We start from the raw sequence: 26,147 nt of genomic DNA on the forward strand, positions 1-26,147 counted from the left end.
GATATTAGATATTAGCAACTTAAATCATTTCAAGATTGGTAACATTAAATGTAATGCTTGCATACTTTAAAGTTATAAGCCTGTGTGTAAAAAGGATAAGAACATTCACATTAAGTTAATATTAAATAATCACCGAACAAGTCAATAAAAAAGGCATAAAGCTGAGTATATGGTAGACTTTCTTACATATTAAAAGAGATTTATCTGTTTACCAACACCTATGACTACATTTCCATCCATATATCAATAAAAGCACACAAGTTATGCTTGTCTCTAATAAGAACTCTCTCTGGAAGGCTGCATAGGAAATAGTTAAGAGCAATTGTCTCTAGTGAGAAAGACATGGAGTACTGCAACCTGAAGTAAAATAGTTTTCACTAACCACTTTTGTGCTATTTTATTTTCCTGCTAATACATCTTTATGACTTTTCAAAAAATACCAGCTAATTTTAAAAATGATGTGGATGACATAAATACATATGTACCACAAAGTTTAATAGTTTCCAGAGATTCAAAATTAAAAAAAGAAATCATTGAGGTTAATATATGTCTTATTATTTCCTAGGAACTTCAGGAAAAAAAGGAAATTGACAAGACCAGCTACATGTCACCAAGGAGTTTATAATTTAATTAACAAAACGAGATTCATGAAAAACACATATAGTCTAATATATGACAACCTCTACTTAAACATAAAGTTTGTATAGAGCTATCTGCAAGTATAACAGAATATAGTTAAGAATATCACTGCAATTTCCATTTTTAGTTTGGTGAATAAAGATGTAACTTCCTAATTCCTCCCGCCAAACATCACTAATCCATGATGCCATTCTTAACCATTGACTACAGAATGAACTTTGAATTGTTTCAAAAAACATGTCCAAAAATTACTGTCTTTTAGAATAAGAATAACAATACATCTATTTGGCATTCCTGATCTAATTGCATCCTGGAAAAGGTAAAGAAAATTTATTCAAATAGTTAAAATCTTTAACTTAGATTATCAGTTATGAACAAATATGAACACTTAGCTTAGATCAAATTTACAAGTTTAAATAGCTTCCTCCTCCCATGGAATATGCAGTGTATATTTGAAGCTTAAATGCTTCTCCATTTTTCTTTTGTTTGCCTTTAATTCTTACAAAAATCTAGATAACTTGTATGATATGTTTAATTAAATTTCTAATTGATGATATTTATTGTGTAAAACTCAAAAACAAATAACATTAGCAAAAATGTTTAAAGAATGTTTAACTTTCATTTTGTTCAATAAGGACAAATAATTATACAGTCAAGTCAGTGGACATGACCTCTTGAAAGGAAAAAAAAAAAAAAACTACAGATTTCCTTGAAAAAAAAAAAACCTACAGATTTCCTTGATTAAACTGCCCACTATATATAATATGAACCTTTGAGGCTTGCATTAAACTAGTATTAAATTAATTAAATATTAATAACATTAAGTGTCTTTTAGGAATATTAAATATTTTGTATCTCAAAAAAATCACAAAAGGAATTAAATGCACGCAAATGAGTTTAAATAAGCCGTAAAATGTCTTATTTTTACAAATTTGTGTTTAAAAATACAGTTTATGCTGAAAATACCAGTATTTATTATCTGGTTGAGTTATACACATTTTATGATGTATTTATAATGGTAATTTCAACTTGATAACTGTATAAGACACTTGTGGGAATTGCAGTTTTGCCCCTTGAGTAAAGAGAGTAAGAATGACTAAATAATAGCAGCAACAGTAAACAAATAAAATATCAGCATTTAATATCATGACAGCTAGTAAAATCTCTCTCTCTCTCTCTCTCTCTCTCTCTCTCACACACACACACACACACACACACACACACTCAGACATTATAAGTACTATTTTGATTGGCACATACTTTGAAGTATGCAGTTTATGTTAACCACCACAAAGTCAAGAATTATAGGAAAACCAAGAGTGCCTAGCAACCCCCAAAAAATGTTCTTTTCCAAAATAAATTTATATGATCTCTCTAGAGTTCTCTTCTCTGTTAAATTGTTTGACAATTATTGTTTTAAAGATTTATTTATGCATACAAGAACTGGGGTGTAGGCCATAGTTGCAGAGGGTGAGAGGATTCACCAGAGTCAGAGTGGGGAGCAGGACAGGCAGATCTACTGAAATACATGCCTGAGGGGAGCAGTGGGCTAGACAGAAGAGGTCTGCTACACCATATGGGTTAGCTCACTGGCCAGGGATCAACCTCATCGTGCAGTGTCTGGCAATAGCTTGATAGCTCTTAGACTTTAACCTGTGCACCACCAGGGAGGCCCCCACTTGACCATTTTTTATTTTTTATTTTTTGACCATTTTTTAAATAGATGTGTATGATGTATTATTTTGCAAAGTGGTTCACTTAGTTTTATCTTAAAATATATATTAGGATAATTGTCCTGGGATAGTGTTGGCAGTTAATATTAAGAGTATGGTTTTGAAGAGAAATAAATTTTTGAGACTATAAACCTGAATTTACTCAATATTACATTTGATAGTGTCCTTTGAATACCAGGCTTCAAAATGCAATCTTTTTTTTTTTTAATTTTTTACATTACTAATCTCTAATGTCACATATATTTATTTCTCTAACAATGTTTGGTTTCATTCAATTTAGAAAATATTTACTGAATATATTATGTGCTTCTTTAGCTAATGAAGAGGGCAGAAAGATGGAAAAGACAAATTCCTGACCTTTGAAGCAGAAGTCTAGGTAACAAACATCCCGATATTGAACATATAAGAGGGAATAAGACAAATGCCATAAAATATCATAGGATGCAACAGAATTTCAAAGCAGAAGAAAATATGTATGATTGAAAGACTGAGTACAAGCTTTTCGGAGATGTTATTTGGAAAGGGATTTTGAAGGGTGGTAGTGAATATTACATATGGATACAAGAAAAAAAAAGTATTTCATATAGATGGCAGCCATATGTGTACATTCCTAATATTTAAATATGAACTCTGTGAGAACTAAAACAAATAATACAAAAATGAGAGAACAATTTAGTAACATGGAGATTACTTTGGCTCCTCAATGAGAATGTATCAAGGAACAGACAGTAGATGTAAATCAACTCTTCCTTAGTTTAACCTCTCTTTAATTTTGAGTGAATCCACTGTAAACACTATTTTGTGCATGGATTCTTTATTTTTATGCTAAGCATTACTTTTTTATGTATATATGCTTATTAAAACTATATACAAAAAGCGATGTATACTGAGTGCTATAGATGATTTTCAATGGTAATTTTGAACTTATGTAGTTTTAGATTAATTTGCTGAATCTAAAGCACAAATGCAACTCCTATGTGAACACATAAAGGCAATAAATGGTGGGACTTGTTCTGGAAGCAATAATAAGGCAGTTTGGGGCCTCATTATTATTAATTGTTAATTTGAGAAATATCTCTTAATCTTAAAGACAATAGAGAACCATAGAAAAAGTTTAAGGTAAAATACACCCAATCATAATTCATGAAGGGGAAATCAAAGCTATGTGGGTATAGAATGAACTGAAGCTATTAATCATCATCAGGAGGGACCACACATTCTGAGGGAGAGAGAATGTAGGTTTAAGCCTATGTTGTGTTATATGTACTTGGAAGAATGGAATGGGAGATGGGGAAATAGCAGTTGAAAGTATCAAAAGGCGCTTTCTTCTTTAAATCCATTTACTTAAGGAATTAGTGTGTCTAACAGAAATAGATAAGTGAAGAAGAATTCTGGTTTTGGAGAGAAATTAAGGTATTCAGCATAGAACTTAAAAAATGCTTGAAACATGGTAAATTTGAGAGGTATTTATCTGAAAATGATGTGTGAAACTTGGGGAGATATTGCCATGGATACTTTGCAGAAAGATGAGTAGGAGCAAGGCAAAGAAATTAAGGGGAAAGGTTTTGTTATGCTTGGGACAGTGCATGTATTCAGCCAATGTTTTTCAGTTAGACATAAGAGATAGAGAGAGGAAAATGGTCAAGAAAAAGTGAATTAAAAAAATCTAAATGGTCAGTGACAATAATTCCATGAGAATTTATATGAAAAGATTTTAAATAGAATAACTGTGTTGCAGAAAAAGAAGCCAAAATGCAGTATTAAGTTCACACTGTGCTCTAAGCACTTTTGTACTTATTATTGTCATTATTATTATTAATTATTATTTTACAGATGAGAAACTTAGTTGGTGTAGTAATTTATCTGAACCCAGTTTCTGAATTGCCAAGTAGGAGTGAAGATGGAGAAGAGTAATGACTGAGGAGTAATTCCTGTTGTCCAGCAAACTAGCAATTTCATCAAAAGTAGGATTAAATCTTTGATTGCAAAGGGTAGGAAATGAATGAGAAATAAGACATCTAGGTACACTATACAAGGTCATTTAATGAAGGGAAGGAGGAAGGAAGGAGATGCTAATAAAATCACAGAAATGTTTGTGAAGTTATTGAACTAGTTATATTTATAGAGAGGAAGAGAAATTAGTGTGGAGAAAGAAATTGACTGCACAGGAAAGAAAAATCAGTAAGGTCCCTCAGGATCCTGTGAGTAAGGAGGTCACAGGATCGATATTTAAAGAAGAATTCTTCTAGGCAAACTGTGGGTGTACCCTTCTTTACATTCAGGAGAGAAGAGTAAGTACATAGCAATAGGTTTAAAACCGCCAGTGGGATGAATCAAAAGAAAATATACAAAAATATACCAGACTCCTAAGGAGCAATATGCAAAGTAGCTTATTAGCTTTATAGCACACTGACAATGGAGAGCTCATCACAATATTTTCATCATAAATAAATAAAAGTATTCCATTGGGTTAGTTACAGGAAGGAAAAGAAGAGCTGTATTTAGAAATTCTTCATTTATAATCTACCACATAATTCTAACAAAAACACTATTTCATGTAGAGTATTTTGGGGTCTCATTACACGTATAGATTTTAAACAGTGATTAAATTCACCAATTCATTTTGTATTTACTGATACAAAAATGGGGAAGGAAAACAAAACAATCCACACATAGGACAGAATGACTCAACCATTCACAAAAGCACGCGTGGATTTTCATCACACAGAGGATCAGAGCAGAGAGTGTTTGTGAAGTCACTGTCAGAGATAAATCCCCACATGTGCCAGTTAGTTTTGTTACATTCTTTTGCTAAAGACAACTTTATCCTTAACTCCTAACACTACCCTGGGACCTGCCTTGAAAACATATGTTGCCTTTTCAATGGAATCTAGAATGAAAGATAGATGGGTGAGGTTACTCTATCACCACTCTTGGAAAGATCATCAACAGATTATACAAGTAAAATACTCTTACTCTTTCCCCTAACCTCCCTGCCCCCATAAGCAAGGACAAAAACAGCCATGCTTTGTTGAGAGTCTTTCTAGAAATATTTGGATTATAAAAACTTATATACTTTATTTATTCTTTATTTAAATGACTATCACATACTATCCTCACTTCACTTCTCACTTTTCACTCAATGCTTAATCATCAGAACTATCCATGTAAATGTGTTATAGCATTTTTCATTCTTTAAAATTGCTGCAAGGTATTTCTGGTATTCTACTATACTCATGTATCATGATGCTTGTACCTAGTGCCATATTTTGTCCTATTTAGGTTATTTGAAACATTTAGCTATTAAAAACAATTTACTGTCAGATAGCATATAAAAAATGCCCAATGCCATAGAACATTAAGAAAATGAAATTGAAACAACAATAAGATACCATCATGCACCTATTAGAATGGTGAAAACTCAAAACACTGATAGACTAAATGGCAGTAAGGACTTGAAAAAATGAGATCTCCTCATTCATTGCTTTTGGTATGCAAAATTATAGCTTTGAAAGATGGTAAGGCAGTTTCTTGGAAACTGAGCATCCTTTTACCACACTATTAGCAATGATGTTCCTTGGTATTTTCCCAAATGAGGGAGAACTCATATCCATGTAAAAACCTGAACATAAATATGCATACCAAATTCATTCATAATTGCCAATACTTGGAAGCAACCAAGATGCCCTTTATTAGGTTAGAAGATACACCCAAGAAATACTCACAATCAATAGAATAAAAAGTAATGAACTATCAAGTGATGAAAGGACAAGAAGGGAACTTACATGTATATTACTAACTAAAAGAAGTCCATTTGAAAAAGATATATGCAGTATGATTCCAACTAAGTGATATTCTGGAAAAGGCAAAACTTGAAAAACAATAAAAGGATCAGTGGTTGTCTGTAGATATGATGAAGGGTAAATGAACTGACATAGCACAGATGGTTTTTAGGGGAAATGAAACTTTTCTGTATGACACTAGTGTGACACATATTGTGTATTTATTAAAACCCATAGTTTGTGTAACACCAAGAGTGAATATTCATGTGAACTATGGACTGGGTGCTAAGGATGTGCCAAAGCATAAATATGGTTTCATCATCTTAACAAATCTATCGTTCAGCTACACAATGCTGATAGTGAAGGGGGCTGTGTTTGTAGGCAGGGAAGGTAGGGGAGGATGTGGGAACTTTCTGCTCAATTCCACTGTGAATCTAAAATTGATCTAAAAAATAAAGTCTACTTAAATACATTTTCACAGAAATTTTAATTTTAAGCCATCTAATTTCATTTGGTTCTAAAATTTAAATATATGAATTGTGATTTATGAATTAATTTCTTGTTTTGAAGTGTGGATTTAGTTCTAAAATGCATGGCTTTTAAATCTGTTTAATGCTAATTTCTGATTCAATTATTGTATAGGGGGAATGTTTTCCATAAATTTGGACCTAATATGTGGTCAAATTTGAAAATATTTTGTGTGAGTTTCATGTTAATGTAAGATTCTTTTATATAACTATAAACTTATTAAATATTTGACATTTTCTTGAAGACGACACTGCCCTTTACATGCTTAAGAAACATTTATATTTGTCCATTTGAGAGTTCCCCTAATTTCATATGGATTGGTCTTTCTAAAATTATACCAGAGATACTAAGAATTGGGGTATCTTGCAAGCTGTGTTGCAATAATTTCCCTTGGTTTATTGTATATTAACTGTCTTTTCCAGTTTTGGACCATTCTGATATTAAAGAGAAAGGATACTTTTTTATGGTAAAATTTTCTTTTAATGTATTATTGGTTTTGATATTATATTTATAATGTTGATAGTAAAGGTCATGAGAGAGAGAGATGGTTTACGTTGCTGTGTGTAAAATACTAACATCTAGGGCTGTAAAACCAATATTGTTGCTTAAAAGAATAACTTAAACACATGTATCTTTTTCAAATGCACTGAAGGAGATTAAATGGCACTGCAACAAAGACTTAGATTTCATTTTTGCTTAATCTTGAGTACATTTACCATGAATGCTTTTGATGATTTGTTTTGTGACAATTTTCTTCATATGTTTTATGTTCTTTTTTTACCCTCTTTTTTTTTGGCATAGAAGAACTGGGGTGTAGTCCAGAGGTGCAGGAAGGTGAGGAGACTCACCAGAGACAGATTAGGGAGCAGAACAGGCAAATCTACTGAAATATACTGCTAAGGGGAACAGGGGGTAGGCAGGAGAGGTCTGCTGTGCTATGTGGGTTAGCTCTCTGGCCAGGCATTGAACTCAGGCCATAGTGGTGCTATTGCTGAGACTTAAACTGTAGGCCACCAGGGAGGCCCCTATCTCAGAATTCAATTTATAATCTAAAACAACCATTGTACAGGATCAAAATATGCTCCCCATACCCCTCACACCCCCTGAGTACCAATTTAGGGAAAGCATAATTTTGAAGTCAAGACATTTGTGATTCAATGGACATAGGAAGAAGTCTTCCCAGAGCTTTCTTTATCTAACTAAAAGCATAGATGATTGAGAAGACTGCCATAAATCTCTCTTCCATGGAAGATGTGAAGAAATGTTTTTTTCTCCCTCCATTAATCATCCTCACTATACTTCAGATTGATTTATTTATATTTATGTATTTTTAAGTTTTATTGATTTACAGATGACATAACTGTGCAATTTTGAGTAGAATTGCATACCTCCACATATGACTGTACCACACTCACCTTACACCATATATATTTTTAAGTTGAGTCACATTCAGTAAAAGCTACTCCATACATGTTTAAAGCAAAATATCAATATACACATAAAATATAAGTCACAAGCACTTGAAGTTTTCTATTAGTATCACTTAATCCTGTTATTTATCTTTTATATGTCTTCTCTGCATATTTTCTGTTATAGAAAGCTCAAACCAGTTATTACCAACATGTACATTTTAGAACTTACTTTATTATAAAGCTATTTATAATTTATTTCTATATAAAGATTTATAAAATGGTTTCACATTTAGAGATTCATCTGAGTCTTGATCACATATTAATTTAGTTTTAACTCAGGATTTTCTGTATGAATTTATATTTGGTTTCACGATATCCTTGCCAGTTTCTTATTCATATACCCATGAAAGTCTAAACTATCTGATATACTTCAACATTAGCACAGAAGCTGCATTAGTATGCAGAAGTAACATGGGGAAAAATATGTTCGGTATATGTTTAGAAGGTATTAATCTGAGTGAAATATCTGACTCTTCAGAATCAGTTTTAGAATATTAAATAAAAATATGCTTATTTAGTAAATAATTCACTTAACAAGTTATTCATCTACTGTTAATATATTCTAATATGTTAATCCCTATATTCAAAATCATGCTTTTCTAGCCAATATTCCAAAGTGAGACTTTTCTTATAATAATTGAAGAGTCATATAATTGTGAAAAATATTGTTGGAAAAGTAACTATTATGGAAAGAAAATTCCCTCACGTGGAATGGACCTCAAACATATTTATCTATGTCAATTGCAAGCTTATATTTATCGATTTCTTATTTGAATGCTTAATTGTAATCAGGAGAAAAGTAACAAAATTTACTTTTAGCTTTTAAATGCCCAAGGGACATGTGGTATTTTTTATTACTGTGATAACTTTCCATTTCTACATTTGGGTTGAGATAGTAGGAGTAAAATGAATCACTAAGAGCTCATGATTAAGCAATTCAAAAGCAATTTAACATTAAAATGAAATTTCATAGGTTCCAGAATATATCCCCGAATCTACAGAAAATTATTTCCATGGGTTATTGGATTATGATATCAATCATTTCACAAATTACATCAAAATAGTTAAGTCATAATCTATTATTCTTTAAGCTTCAAGTCATCTGGTATAGAATGAGAAATAAATAAATAAATCAGTTTATCATAGAAGGCAGATAGTATTGCATGCTGTAAAATGGAAAAGTCATAATAACAGCCTTCATTTAAAAAAAATGAGTTTAAGTGACTTTCAGAACAAAGGCTTACATGACAAGGATCATTTTCCTCCTAATGGAATCCAGCACTAGTTAAAAAAAAAAATATACAGATTAAAAAAAGTTAATAGGGAGGAAAAGCGGCAGGTCCCAGTGAGAACTGGGACACGGAAGATAAACAGACGACTCCAGCAAACTGCCCAAAGAAGAAAGTTGCCATAAAAGAGGACGAGAAGGGAGGGAAGCGCAGAACCCTGCTCCCCTCCCCCGCCCACAGAGGCGGCACTCTCCCACCGGCAGAGGGGAGGAAACAACAAACCAAAACGGCCAACAAGAAAAACGGACACAGCAAGCGGGACTGTGAGTGGAAAGGAACTATTGCAGCCACCACACCCCGTGAACGGGAGCTGAGGCGAACCCTGCAGGATCCACCGCCACGGTGAGCTCCAGGCGCCATTAAAGAGAGCCCCGCCCCCCAGGAGGAGACCAGCACCAGCACACAGCCCCGGCAGCCCCGCTGCTTGAAACTGACAGATGACTCCTGGAAGAACCAGAGGGGAACAGAGAAGCCCACCCAAGATGCCGGCCAGTCCCAACAACACAGTGTCCCAACGCATACGGCAAATTAGAAAACAGACAGTAGGGAGGAGAAGAACCACACGCAACCTAGCAACTCTCCAGAGAAAAAGCACACCACAAAAAGAAAGCCAGCCCCCAGATTGCAAAGACAATAACTTGGAAGAATTTCTGAGCCTTCCAGAAAGAGAATTTAAAATTGCCGTGATTAAAAAACTGACAGAAGTCATAAAGGAAAACAATGATAAGGGAAAAATAATCAATGATCAGAAGAATGCAATTGAGTCCCTAGAGAGGGAAAACAATGGTCAGAAGAAAGAAATTGAGTCCCTAAAGAGGGAAGTAAAAGAAATGCAGGAGATCAAAGAATTAATGGAAGAACTAAAGAATTCTGGGAAAAGCAATAAAAGCAGAATAGATGAAATGGAAGAACGAATAAGTAATCTTGAAGACACAGAAATAAAAAGAACCAAAACAGAAAAGGAAAGAGAAGTACGAAGGAAAAAGAACGAAGAAAGACTTCGGGAACTATCTGACTCCATGAGGAAAGGAAATATAAGAGTTATAGGAATACCAGAAGGAGAGGAGAGAGATGTAGGAACAGAGAAAATATTCAAAGAGATAATTGAAGAGAACTTCCCAAATGTGAAGAAGGAGCTGAAAATTGATATACAAGAAGCAAGAAGAACACCAAACTTCCACGACGAAAGGAAAAATACAGCAAGACACATAATAGTAAAGCTCCCAAGAATCCAGGACAAGGAAAAAATAATGAAGCTGGCAAGAGGGAAGAAACAGATAACATTCAAAGGAAAACCAATCAGGCTGACATCAGACTTCTCCGAAGAAACACTATGGGCAAGGAGAGAGTGGAGGGACATAGTCAACAGACTCCAAGAAAACAGATGCCAACCAAGAATACTCTATCCCGCAAAGCTCTCCTTCCTCTTTGAAGAAAGAATATGGACCTTCCCAGACAAACAGAAACTCTGGAATTTCATTGCAACTAAACCCCCACTCCAAAAAATACTACAAGGAGTCCTAAAGCCAGAACCTCAGAGGGACGAATAACAATGAAAGAAGGCCAAAAAAAAAAAAAAAGTTATTAAAAGAATAAATAAATAAAATCAAAGGAAAGACAAACACAATGGCAAATACAGATGTTAACATATCAATATTAACTCTAAATGTAAATGGACTAAACTCTTCAATAAAAAGACACAGAGTGGCAGCCTGGATTAAGAAACAAAACCCAACCTTTTGCTGTCTCCAGGAAACACATTTAGCTACAAAAGATAAAAATAGGCTCAAAGTTAAAGGATGGAAAACAATCCTACAAGCAAATGGACCAAAAAAGAAAGCAGGAACAGCTATACTTATATCAGATAAAACAGATTTCAAACTCAAAAGATAAAAAGACCCCAATGGTCACTACATTATGATCAGGGGACAATACTTCAAGAAGAAATAACACTCATTAACATATACTCACCAAACGAAGGAGCACCAAAATATATCAGACAACTGTTGTCCTCTCTGAAAACAGACATCAGAGAAAACACATACGTAGTGGGAGACTTCAACACACCACTATCAACAATGGATAGATCAACAAGACAAAAAATAAGTAAAGAAACCAAAGCTCTAAATAAGGACCTAGAGCAATTAGGCTTAACAGACATCTATAGAACACTAAACCCCAAAAAAACGGAGTACACATTTTTCTCAAGCGCACACGGATCATTCTCCAGGATCGATCACATACTGGGGACAAGACAAACATCAACAGATACACCAAGATTGAAATCATATCAACCATCTTTTCTGACCATGAAGGCATCAAACTAGAAATAAACCATAAAAAGAAGGCAAGGAACTTTCCTACCTCATGGAGATTAAAAACCACACTACTGGAAGACCATTGGACTAATGAGGAGATCAAAGAAGAAATTAAAAAATTTTTTGAATTGAACGACAAGGAGGACACTAATATCCTAAATGTATGGGATGCAGCAAAAGCAGTAATAAGAGGAAAATATATAGCAATAGAAGCTCACATCAAGAAACAAGAAAGAACGCAAAGAAACAACCTCATCTCGAAGCTCAAAGATCTAGAAAAAGAACAACAAAAAACCCCAAAACCAGTAGAAGAAAAGAAATAATAAAAACCAAAGCAGAAATAAATGAAATTGAAACTAAAAAAACAATCCAAAAGATCAATGAAACCAAGAGCTGGTTTTTTGAAAAAATCAATAAAATAGACAAACCCCTAGCCAGGCTCACAAAGGAAAAAAGGGAGAAAGCACAAATAAACAGGATCATCAATGAAAGAGGAGAAATCACAACGGACACAGCAGAAATCAAAAGAATAATCAGTAACTACTATGAACAGTTATATGGAAACAAGTTTAACAATCTAGAGGAGATGGACAAATTCCTACAACTCTACAATCACCCAAAGCTAGATAAAGAAGAAATAGAACACCTAAACAGACCAATTACAATTAGCGAAATTGAAATGGTAAATCAAAAACCTCCCCAAAACAAAAGCCCAGGACCTGATGGATTTACAAATGAATTCTACCAAACATTCAGAGATGAATTAATGCCTATCCTTCACAAACTCTTCCAAAAAATTTGAGAAGGAGGGACAATACCAAACACGTTTTATGAAGCCAACATTGCACTAATACCAAAACCGAACAAGGACAACACAAAAAAGGAAAACTACAGGCCAATCTCCCTAATGAACACTGATGCAAAATCCTCAATAAAATGTTAGCTATCAGAATCCAACAATGTATCCATAAGATAATTCACCACGACAAGTTGGATTCATTCCAGGGGCACAAGATGGTTTAACATCCGGAAATCAATCAACGTTATCCAACACATCAACAAAAAGAAATATAAAAACCATATGATAATATCAATAGATGCTGAGAAAGCTTTCGACAAAGTGCAACACCCATTCATGATAAAAGCCCTTGAAATTCTGGGGATACAAGGAACATACCTCAACATCATAAAGGCCATCTATGACAAGCCAACAGCCAGTATCATTCTCAATGGTGAAAAGCTGAAAGCAATTCCATTAAGATCTGAACAAGACAAGGATGTCCACTCTCACCATTGCTTTTCAATATAATACTGGAAGTCCTAGCCAGGGCAATAAGACAAGAGAAAGACATCCAAGGAATCCAAATAGGAAAAGAAGAAGTCAAACTATCACTATTTGCAGACGATATGATATTATACATAGAGAACCCAAAAACTCCACAGAAAAGCTAATTCAACTCATCAATCAGTTCAGTAAAGTGGCAGGATACAAAATCAACACGCAAAAGTCAGTAGCCTTCCTATACACAAACAATAAATCTGAAGAAGAAGAAATCAAAAAGACCATCCCTTTTGTTATTGAAACAAAAAAAATCAAATATTTGGGAATAAATCTAACAAAAGAGGTAAAGGACCTATACAAAGAAAACTATAAAACACTGTAAAAGAAATAGAAGAAGACACAAAGAAATGGAGAGACATCCCCTGCTCATGAATTGGAAGAATAAACATTATTAAAATGGCCATCCTACCAAAAGCAATATACAGATTCAATGCTATTCCAATCAAAATTTCAATGTCATTCTTCAAAGAAATAGAACAATTATTGATGAAATTCATATGGAATCACCAAAAACCCCGAATAGCCAAAGCTCTCCTGAAAAAAAAAGAAGGGAATGGAGGCATCACACTCCCAGACTTCAAACTATACTACAAAGCCATAATCATCAAAACTGCATGGTATTGGAACAAGAACAGACATACAGACCAATGGAATCGAATAGAAAATCCAGAAATAAACCCACAGATTTATGGTCAACTAATCTTTGACAAAGGAGCAAAGAATATGCATTGGAGCAAAGAAAGTTTGTTCAATAAATGGTGCTGGGAAAACTGGGTCGCTACATGCAAAAGAATGAAGCTTGACCACCACCTCACACCATACACAAAAATCAACTCAAAAATGGATTAAAGAACTAGACATAAGACCTGAAACCATAAAACATATAGAAGGAATATAGGCGAAACACTACGTGATATGCACATCAAAGACATCTTTACAGACACATCACCCAAAGCAGTGATAGTGAAGGCAAAGATAAACAGCTGGGACTACATCAAATTAAAGAGCTTTTGCACAGCAAAAGAGACAATAACAAAAACAAAGAGAAACCCCACCAACTGGGAGAACATTTTTGCACCCAACACTAATGATAAAGGACTGATCACAAAATCTGCAAAGAGCTGATGAAAACTCAACAACAAAAAGAAAATAATCCAGTCAAAAAATGGGCAGAAGAGCTTAAAAGAAACATCTCTGAAGAGGAAATGCAAATGGCCAACAGGCATATGAAAAATGTTCAACATCACTTGTCATCAGGGAATGCAAATCAAAACTACCATGAGATACCATCTTACACCAGTGAGAATGGCACATATTAAAAAAAACTAGCAACAACAAATGTTGGCGAGGGTGTGGAGAAAAAGGAACTCTTCTGCACTGTTGGTGGGAGTGCAAACTGGTCCAACCACTGTGGAAAGCTGTATGGAGATTTCTGGACCTACTAAACATAGAGCTTCCATATGATCCAGCAATTCCACTCCTAGGTATTTACCCAAGGACACAGAAACATCAATTCAAAGAACACCTGCACCCCTATGTTTATAGCAGCAAACTGTTTTACATAGCTAAGCTTTGGAAACAACCCAAATGCCCAAAAATAGATGACTGGATCAAGAAGATGTGGTACATATATACCATGGAATATTACTCAGCATTCAAAAAAGATAAACACATGCAATTTGCAGCAACATGGATGGCGCTGGAAGGGATCATGCTCAGCGAAATAAGCCAAAAAGAAAAGAAAAATACCGGATGGTCTCACTCATAGCAGGAATCTAGAAAACTTAAATAAGGGACCAGGAAAATGAATAACTATAAGAAAGTGAAAATCAAAATCAACAAAAAACTATGAACCAGAGACATTTTTAGGGTGGCGGGGGTGGGAGGGGAGGGATTGGGGTCAGAATGGGGGGGCTGCAATTGTATGGGGAATATAACAATAAAATTTATTAAAAAAAAAAATATACATTTCTACCTTTTTCTTATAGTCATCTTTTCTAGTTCTAAGCATTACTTATATGGAAAGAGGAATATCTATGGTATTAGCACTTGTCTTTCTGTAGACTTAAATGTCAGACTCTGAAACCAGATTACCTGATTTCAAATCCTAATTCTGCCATGCTGGCACTATGAGCCAGCAAAGTAAAATTCCTTTTAACTTTTATTCATTTGAATTAAAATGCTCTCTGGGCCTCAATTTCCCCATTGTGAAATGCAAGGATGAAAAGAGCTCATACAGGGTACATATCTAGAAATGTGCAGACATACTCAGTAAATGTTAGCTACTACTGTTGATAACACATACACACACACATCTATTATATACATATAATAGATGTGTGTGTGTGTGTAAGGTATAAATGTGAACACACCTCTTAAACACACAGAATTATACATCTAAGAAGCCCAAGCTAGACTGAACCCAAAACTCTGCTTACCTGTCTTCCGACATGAAAACTTGGTTTTGTGGTCACACAATCTTAAAGTGCCATTGCAGCCTTTTTCATCACTACCGTCTTCACAATCTTTTTCTCCATCACAGCGCCACATATCAGGAATACAATTTCCATCAGGATGGCAATGAAATTCATTTTCACTACAACCAGCAGGAGAATGAATCTCTTAAATAGAAATGAAGGATAGAGAGACAGAAGGGGGGAAAATGGAGAGAAATTAAGATTTAACTTGATAATTTCTCAAGTTTTTCTTTCTTCAGGCATTACTATGAAGCTAGAGAACATGATTTTATTTGAGTTGTTTAATAGCTATAAATTCTCTGTATTTTCAAATTCTTTTCAGTAATGTTAATAATTAGAGAAAATGTATCTTGCCTCCCACAGATTTACTGAAAATGCCATGTACATTAGGATAAGGGGACATGAAAGTATGATAATGTGTGGATACTATGTTGTGATTTCAATTAGTATCTTAACGAATGAGGTCTATGAAGGATTTTTACTAATAAGAGAGGTCCCTCATTCTACTACAGATGTTAAGATTTGGTTGATGTTTTGACATTTCTTTAAATAAGTACTTTCAGACTATTGTGGTAAATAATCAAAATATTTTAACTACTTTCTGATTAACAAAATCTTTGAAAAAACTCTCCAAGTTGTGAAAAACACATAAACATAAATCCTAAGTAATGAGCAAATCTTTAGGATGTAATATTTCAAATCTGAAATCAGAAAAGACACATATAAGAAATGAATGAGGCACTACAACTTCAAATTCATTTTTTTCATTAATAATTTATAGAGTACCCAGATAACACTATTCCTAAAAACCTGATGACAAAAATAATAGGTCAAATGTTACATATAAGCATACACAAGAATAAAGAAGCAAACACTGGGGGTATAGATGGTTTATATTTAATTGAATATAAGTATAATTGATATTAATTATTTTATTAATATATATTATGTGATATTACATTAACCTATATTACCCTTTTGGCAAATAAATATTTTAGTACACATTTTTCTAGACCAAAGTTCTAATACTACAAATTTGTTGTGTATCTTGCATAGTTATATCTAACAATTAATTCACATTACATGTATAATGGCAATTAATCTGTACCATTTATGATAAGTTGAAGCAAGCATATGTAAGTTATCCCTTACTTGATGTGCTAGGAATAAGGTGGTTATGAATCAAGGCAAATTCACTTAAGGTCAAAGCTAATAATATCACCAAGCTAGTTACTTAGTCTTTTGAGACTTCTATTTGTTCACTGGAAAAGTAGTTTACAGAGATGTGAGAATTAAAATGAGTTTTGTGAATGACTATCAAATCAACAACAGAACATTGTTCCTATTTTCTCTAATACACATAGCTCAATTTCTGATTATTTTATTTAAAAACTTTCAATAATTATATGTCAGGTGATACAACATTATAAAGATGTACGAGAGATGATATTTCCCAAGTATTACTAGAGTAATAACTGGGTTGTAGGAGAAGAGAAAAAACCACACCCCCAGCCCAAAGCAAAAGTAAAGAAGTTCTGTTGATAGAAAATAGGAGTCTCAATGCACACACACAAAAAAATCTATATAGGGCTAATAGACTAATTATTATATAGAAATCATTATGTATTATAGAAAAATCTATGTATTATATAGAAAATTCTATATATTTTGTAGAAAATCTATAGGATTGATTTTCAAAAGTAACCTCTAGAGAGAACATAAAATAACCACACCCAATGTACAGAGAAGGCACCTAGTCTCACCTTAAAATCCCTTCCCACAGCATAGGTTTTCTTTTTCTACTTTTCTAGACACCAAAATCATTCTATAGTGTTCATGATTAAGTAAAATAATTTCAGTTTCAATAATGTAGTTCTTGTATATTTTATTAAAGTAATACTGGTTTACAACATTAAGTTGGTTCTATACAAACCAACAATTAACCTGCTTCAAAATGAGATTTGCAAATGATAAACTCTTACTACAGTGAAGGAGTTCCTTTTTCCCTTTGTCTGCAGTTATGTCGACTTTAGATCTAGAATTCTAATACTTTTGTTCAGTGTTATATATAGCTGAAAATAAGTTGCGAACACACAGAAAGAAGAATCTTTGTAGAAAAGTTTTATGCTGCTATAGTCAAATCATTTTCTATGTTTGGTTTCATATTGTTTGGTTTATTTGTGCTTCATAAATGGATCTACTCCTTTGTTTTCTTATTATAAACATCATCTTATGCATTAATTATGAATGTAATATTTCTGTGAAGTGTTTATTTCCTTTTTTTTATTTAGTTCCTCATGTCTAAATCTCTATGTACTGGTATTATATCTAGAAAGGAGCATTAAAAATGTTTAGATTATAGTAACTTTAAAATGAGGGTATAGTTTGGAGAAGACAATATGTTATATAATATAAACATTCAACTCTAAGTAGTTAACAATTCTCCTCTTAATAAAGTATATACACAAGTCACTAATATGTACTTCCTATTCTTGGTTATATTATCTCCCCAACCTGAATTGCCTTCTCGTTTACAGTTCACATTTTAATGTTCATAATTTTCTTTAAGACTCACTTGATCAAAAAAAAAAAAAAACAACTACATAGGATTGAGTCTTTTATTTTTTGGTGTCTACAGGTTCATGGAATTCAAGGGTAGGCTTTAGGAATTTAAAAAAATCTCAGAAACCACATATGATACTTTCGTGTTGATTGGAATTTTATTCCTGTGGAGGGGATTTTGACTCTCTAGATAGGCTTTAAGAAGAATGACTAGACCAGTTTCACATTTTTATGTTTCTTTATCCTCTATTCTATATGCCTTGTATATAAAGGAAGTTTATATTGTATTTCACTTTTCTTTATGCTTCAAATAAATTATATTTGGCTAAATTAAAACCGAGAGATAAAAAGAATTAACTATCTGTTCATTTTTATTTTTATTAAAATATATCTGCTTACTAAGAGCATCCCATTTCACAGAAATATAAATTAATAATCAATTTGTCTGCAATTAGACAACAAATAAGCAACCCAGATGTGATGATTTAATTTCATTTAATTGAAGTTATAAAGGCTGCCTTTTTAACACTGGAGTCATTACTTCCTTCCTGAAACACTTTTCTGATACAGACACTCAAGAAGGGAAAAAATAGCTCATATAATAATCAAGCAGTATCTGTAAACCTCTTTTTTAATATTTAAACTACTGTTTAAGCTTTTTTCTAAAAAAATAATATTTATTTTATTCAAATATCATGTTAAAATTTTGTCTTTTATGAAACATCAATAAATTACACATTGCATTAGGCAATCTATTCCCCCCCTGAGCTTGTTTCTTCAATTGATTGCCAAGTAGGAAAGAGGAAGAAAGATCCAAGAAATAAGAAAATTTGGCTAATAGTACTCGTGGTCATACATCTAATTAGCCACAAAGTCACTAGAGATTAGTTTCATATTAATTTAAATGAAAATATTGGCCTAAGTGATTACTTCATTGGTTCTTTTTACATATATATTACAAAGTGCCAGACATTTTACAAATACTAGGACAGAGCAATGAATAATAAAAAAATATTACTATTCTCACAGAATTTACATGAGGGGAAAAGGAAGTTTGTAAGCAACAAATATATAAATATACAAGTTCATAAACTAGATTAATCCAGAAAGTGAGTAGAGTAAGCAAAGAAAATAGATATAAGGAGTACTATAGGGGAAAGAATATAAGAAGATACATCACTCTTCATTACAACACATTGGTTAGAGCTAGTCATGTGGATGGGGTCCATCATGTTGGTTCCACACAAGCACAAAGTTTCCAGGAAATACAAGCTTCCTATTTCCAGAAAAGAGAAGAAATGGAGATATATCATGAACATCTCTCCTGACTATCATAAGGAGTACCGTGTATATAGGAGGTATCTTAATTAGAGAGGATAGAGAATCTTTCTGAGGTGAAATTTGAGATGAGCCCAAAACATTGCAAAGTGGGTAGGGGTGGAATCTTGTAGGCTTTCTCAATAATTCTGCTAAGATAAGTTTGCCAGGTATCTCTCTATTAGAGGATTTCAAATAGAGGAGTGATATTAAAACTGAATCTAAACCATAGAAAACTCTCACTGGCTGCTGTGTGAAAAACAGATGTGACGTATCTTGTGTGGAAGTAGAGAGATGAAATCATTTGCTAGAATCCAGGTGAAAATAAAAGGTAAAGATTATAGAATAATGGGATACAGGGAAAGAGATGATGTAGATGTTATAAAGCAATATCACGGTGAGGCCATATGTGAAAACACCATGATATACTTAGAAAAACTGACCTGGACTTGGGGATTTCAAATAAGGCATTCTTCTTATGACAGAAGATAAGTTCTAAAAAATGATTAAAATCAGGTAGAGGAGAAAATGGAATGGGATAAAATAGATTCTGAACAAATCAGCAGCATTCATAAAATTCTGTGATGTGTGAGAAGGGTAAAGGGAAGAAAAGTCAAGCTAAAAGCATGGCCCAGACATTGAACAGTCCTGTGTGCTATGTTAAATGATTTGGACATAATCCTAAAAGCAATTGACAATCAGAGATAGGACTTTCAACAAGATTCTAAAACTCAAATACGTAACATATAGATCATTTTGGAAGCACTTAGACAGTAAACAGAAAGGGAGAAAATGATCTCTAAGAGTTCAGAAATTTGCAATATACACCTATTTCATCTACCTGAACAATCAAGTTTATTATAATGCCAGGTAGATAAGCATGCGCACGTGTGTGTGTGTTTGTGTGTATGTGTATGCATGCTCATAATTTCATACTCTTTTCCTTCCCATTTCTCAGTCTACCCCCTTATAATAAATTAAAAACATCACAAAACTATTTTTCAGTATCTGTCAGGTCTGGGTGAGTGGTGATTGTTAGGAACAGTCATCTTCCGCCAGAAAATACAGAAAAATTCATGGAGTTTTATTTCTGCCCAACCTTCTTGCCAAATGAAATCAGCTTCTGTTAACAGTTGTTGATTTTGCCCCTGGATGGAGAGCTACATTCCTCAGAGGAGCCTGTGATGACCATTTCAACCTGAGCTCCTGGCCTATGTGTTTCCCCAAAGCCCCAGTTGTCTAAGCTTCAGGGCTTGGCATTCAATCTGTACAGCTTGTCTCAAAGGAGTATTAAAATGATGACTATGTTTATATGTATATGCTCATGCTGTTTCACTGTTAGGTTTTCATGTTGATGATGCTGGTTATATTTTTAACTAATGCAATTTTATTATATTTTTACCCTGAAGCTATTTAAACCAAGCATACAATTTGGGAAATGTAATAAATAAATAACTGCAAAGCCCTGGAGGAAATGTGGCAACTGATTGTGGAATTTATCCCAATATTTAAATGAATCCACTGTAACTAAATATTTGGAGTTAGAAAACTAGCAACTGTACTGAGACAGAAATATTTTCTCCTAAAATTAATAAAGAAGAATATCAGGAATTGCAAAATTTTTATTTATACTGTTTCTCTCAGTCAAAATATATAATATATATTTTTGGTTTGTAAGGAATGTTCAACATCCCCTGAGGAAATAGTTAATAATGGTATTGCAAAAATAATGGGTTATTTATATTGTGAGACAAATCTGGGGAAAAAACTTTCTTGTGAATTGTTTTAATAGAGTTTATACCTTCACTTGTCATTCATTGCAAAATGCTTTGAAAAGTAAAAATCATGGTGCCCTTTTCCTATAATGGCTGTGTCAGTATATCTCAGTTCCTAGATTTTCAATGAATCATTATAAATTAATAATTTCTGTACCTAAAGCAGCTGTTAGCTCCAGATTCCTAGATACTCTTCAACTACCCTGAAACTACTTAGAAATGGTGTGGCAGGGCCTCCCTGATGGCGCAGCGGGTTGAGCGCTGAGCTGTGAAGCTGTCTGCAGCCTCTGCAGTGCGAGTTCGATCCCAGCCGGCCAGCGAGGGTCCCACATGGTGAGGCAGACCTCTCCTGTCTTGACCTCTGCTCCCCTCAGAGGAGCAGAGGAGTATTTCATCAGTCTGCCTGTTCTGTTCCCCACTCTGTCTCAGGTGTATCCTCTCACCCTCCCACACTCCTGACTGTACCCCAGCTCTTGTATTAAAAAAAAAAAAAAGAAAGAAAGAAAGAAAGAAAGAAAGAAAGAAAGAAAGAAAGAAAGAAAGAAAGAAAGAAAGAAAGAAAGAAAGAAAGAAAGAAAGAAAGAAAGAAAGAAAGAAAGAAAGAAAGAAAGAAAGAAAGAAAGAAAGAAAGAAAGAAAGAAATGGTTGGCAGTCTATCAATAGTTTTATTGAATTTATCAACTGGGTGTGTCTATAACCTTCTCCTGCTTCTGACTGAGGCGACCATTAACATCTCCCTAAGGAGGTGGTCCTTGTTTTCTAGAAATTCTTAGAGAACCATTTATTCTTTAAACCTAACTCCTAGGCTTGAGCTGTGAGTGGCTAGACCCTGAATATGGGTTGGTGTGGGTCCACTATCATGCTCTTCTCTATGAAATGTAGGATGGATTTGCCTAGGAGGGCTGCTGATTGCCTTGTTACTTAAGTCTCTGCTGAAAATTAACAATGAAGTCAAGCCTGAAGTCTCTCTTTAAATAAACTTTTCCTCATCCCATTTGATATGGATGACTTCCTGTACCATTTATGTTTTAGATGCATAACTCCTGGTTATTATGCTTACCGGGCACCCATCCCTTTCACCCCAACAGACTCCATGTCTTAGGTTTCATAGTTTGCCTTCTATTTTATTTTAAAGATTTATTTTTATTTATGCAAAAACTGGAGTACAGTCAGAGGCGTCGGGGGTTGGGGGGTTGGGAGGTGAGAGAATTCACCAGAGACAGAGCAGGGAACAGAACAGGCAGACTGACTGAAATACACTGCTGAGGGGAGCAGCGGGCGAGGGAAGAGAGGTCTGCTCGCCATGTGGGATTCTTCGTGGCCTGCCAGGCAGAGGCTGAGGACAGCTTCACAGTACAGCTCTCAACCTGCTGTGCCACTGGGGAGGCCCAGCCTTCTATTTTAACAACTATTTTAGACATATATAGATGATTGCAGAACCTGGAAAAGCTGTTGCTGCTGTTGATGCATAACATACCACTACTTGTCTTACACATACACACACACACACACACACACACACAATTTGAATTTTTGGAACCCAGCTGCACTGTCAACTTTGGAAAAAGTATCCTAGTAATTTTCTCATCCCCATTAATTTTTTGTGTTTACTTTCGTCCATAATAAGCTCGTTGGTCTATGAAATATGGACATAAAGGCTTATTTGGGTATGGCTCCTTTATATCTTGTCTCTATTTGTGATTTAAATGACGGACCAACATATTCTGACCTGCAAACCAATTCTGTTCTACTGACTGGTTTTGGTAATAACATTTTACTGAAACACAGTCATAATCACTAGTTAACACGTAGTCTGTGGCTTCTTCTTTGCTAAAATAGTGGAGATGGGTAGTTGAACAGGCAAGATTTAATATATTTACTATGTGAGCCTTTACAGAAAAGATTTGACAACTTCTAAATGTTGTAAATTCTGTTTATGATTCATAGAACATCCCACTCAAGTGCATATATATTAAAACAAATGTGCTGAAAGATTTTGATATGAATTAATTTTCCAAGCCAATAAGGTTGTGATCGTTTAAGTAGAATTTTTTATGCACCAACGCTATCTGTGAAAAGGTTTCAGTGTAAACAATGACAGACTTCTTTGGAAGTTCATGTGTGCACAAATACCAATCTGGAAGTGAAATAAATTCCCTGATCAAAAGAGAATTGATCTGGTCTTTATATTGCAGGAATGTAATATCTAAATGCAAATTCAGATGAAACCTCACATAAATAAGGAAACAAATGCTGACAGTTCAAATAGATTCTGAAAAATACTACCTACCAACTATTTCTATAGAAAGAAAGCAAAGTTTTCTCCAATTGCTATTTTTTTTACTCTTACAAAAGCATGGGCACTACTCAGATATTGAGAGGTGAATTGATTATTATCCATGTCTTTACCTTTTTTCAGTCAGCTTGTTTTTTTCTTGAATGCTTAAAGTCCTACCATTTCTCTGATCCTTAACTACAACTTGGGAATGAGGAAGGATATTAATTAACTATGGAAATTAATACATTCTTGCCATGATTTTTCAGCTTTATTAAAAGTACAGAAACAGACTGAGTTTCCTGATTAAAATTAGATGCTTTGTCAACTATTGACTTTAATTATTAATTATATATTTTAAAAACCAAGATATGACCCCCATTTAACACCAAGGTGTATAATTGCTATCTTAATTTAAAAAAAAAGCTAAATTTGTCTAGGAATAAGTGTGAACCCATTACTAATTTTCTGCATATTTACATGGAATAACTGACTTCTTTATTCTTATTTTAATGGGCCATTTCCTAATATTTAACTTTTTAACTTATATTTATTTGATTCCTTTTAACAGACCTGATAATCACATTTCTAGAAACATAGATTCTTAAAACAGGCACTGTATTAATAGATTCAAATTGAGCATGCAATTTGTTCTTGATGAAATTTGTTCATAGAATTAATGTCGGAAAGAGATATTATATTCTGGAAATAAACAGAGGTTCCTCTGATATGACCCATTACAAATTAGCATTGTTTTGATATTTTAAAATTAGCTTAAGGAGGATGAATCAATCTCTAAGAGATCAAAGTTAAGCTAGACTATATGTAGTTCATTGAAAGTAGATATATTTCTTTAAAACTAGATTTTCAGTTAGTTTTTAATCATATTTTATTAGGAAACAATCCATATTTTTATTAAAAGAGAATAGTCAAAAAAATTGATAAATGTTTATATGACTGCTGAGTCTACAGCATGATTTCTTAATTTCCCCAAATTCAAGGTCAATATTTTATTCTCAGTAAATTCAGTGATTGTGAAATAATAGTTGTTATTTTTCAGTAAAGATCAATTGAAAATATCTTCATAATATTTTAATGAAAGAAAAACAAAACAGATAACTGAGACTGATTATTTCCTGATTTCTGTTTTCCATGTGGTTAGAATGAAATTGTGCTACAAAACACATGATGTTTCACTTAAAATAGGACATGATATAGACAGGAATGTAAAAGCTGTTTTTTTTATTTCCATTCTCTTCGCACTTAAATATTTTACCCAATTCTTTAACTATAAATCAATTTTAATAACTGAACTTGGCATAACTTTGAATTCCAAAATATTTCCTGAAAATACTAATGTGCATCAAAGGGCTTAACCTCTACCTCTTTAATACAGAACATTATCAGCTCCTTCAGGAAAGTACATTTTTTTCTTTAAAGATTTATTTATTTATCCATACAAGAACTGGGGTACAGGCCAGATTCACGGGAGGGTGAGAGGATTCACCAGAGCCAGAGCGGGTAACAGAACAGGCATACTGGCGAAACACACTGCTGAGGGGAGCAGCGGTCGAGACAGGAGAGGTCTGCGGCACCATGTGAGACCCTCGCCGGCCGGCCGGGAATGAACTGGCGGTGCAGAGGCTGTGGACAGCTTCACACACAGCGCAGCGCTCAACTGCCTGCACCACCAGGGGAGGCCCAAGAGAGTACATTTTTTTATGTTATATGCACATGAGGATAATTTTATCTTGCTGAGTCTTTTTCCTGTCTACATAAGTAAAGAGCTGAACTAAATGATTTATTGATTTTTTTTTTCCAGTTTCTTACATTCTCTGAGTGTATGTGGTAAAACTTTTATGCAGACAAACATACTCTTTGGGGGACTAAAGAGATTTGTGAGGGACTGTTCCAATGACAAAATTCCCGAATCCACTTATCAAGAAGAATTGTGGGAGGATAAGCAGATAGGAACAAAAAGAGAGAACAATTTACTGTGATTGTTTAATGTAATGACCTAGCCATTCTAGTGTCCTTTGGGAAATTTCATTACAATAACCTATAATAAGTAGAAAAGTCTTTCTTTTCTCATCTTAAAGTGAAATTGAGCATGCAATTGAGAACAAAGTAGTAATTATTTGGGCATTATATGAATTTTAATTCATAGAGAGAAAGGAAAAATCAAATTCCATAGTTGCATAAGCAGACAAATGAATTTAGGAATCAAGAGCAAAAAACCTTTGTTTTCAACTCCAGCTGCGTAATCCTAGGCAAGTATCTTAACCTCTCTAGGTAATCTTTATTATGAGGACTAAATGGAAAAACAAATGTAAAGTGTCTAGCATTTAATGGATTGCCAACATGGCAACTCTTTTTTTCCTCAATATTATCACTAATGAAATCTCCTCACTAGGCAGTTACTATTAAATAATAGCTACATAAAAAATTTAAACTTTTTTTATCTTTCTAGAGCTTACTATGTATTGGGAAGAGAGGACTTAAATAAAAAAAAAGAAATAAACAATAATAAACGATAAGGGAGACATCCTATCTATTTTATTGTATTGAATCCTGGGTTTAAATGGCAAGTGTTTATTGTATAATTGAAAGTGGCTGCATTATAAGTAAATGTACTAAG

General features: G+C 33.8%; 1 protein-coding gene across 1 annotated transcript in view; it reads right to left on the minus strand.

The window, feature by feature from the left end:
- The window catches only part of LRP1B (LDL receptor related protein 1B), a 1,722,250-nt gene that overhangs the window by 575,701 nt on the left and 1,120,402 nt on the right, over nucleotides 1-26,147 (minus strand). The window contains exon 21 of the mRNA XM_054699700.1: nucleotides 15,542-15,724. Within this exon, the coding sequence (XP_054555675.1) occupies nucleotides 15,542-15,724 (183 nt within the window). The remainder of the gene's footprint in view (nucleotides 1-15,541; nucleotides 15,725-26,147) is intronic.

Source organism: Talpa occidentalis, unplaced genomic scaffold, assembly GCF_014898055.3.
Source record: "Talpa occidentalis isolate TD23 unplaced genomic scaffold, MPIMG_talOcc4v2.1 talOcc4.3, whole genome shotgun sequence".
NCBI classification, from domain to species: Eukaryota; Metazoa; Chordata; class Mammalia; order Eulipotyphla; family Talpidae; genus Talpa; species Talpa occidentalis.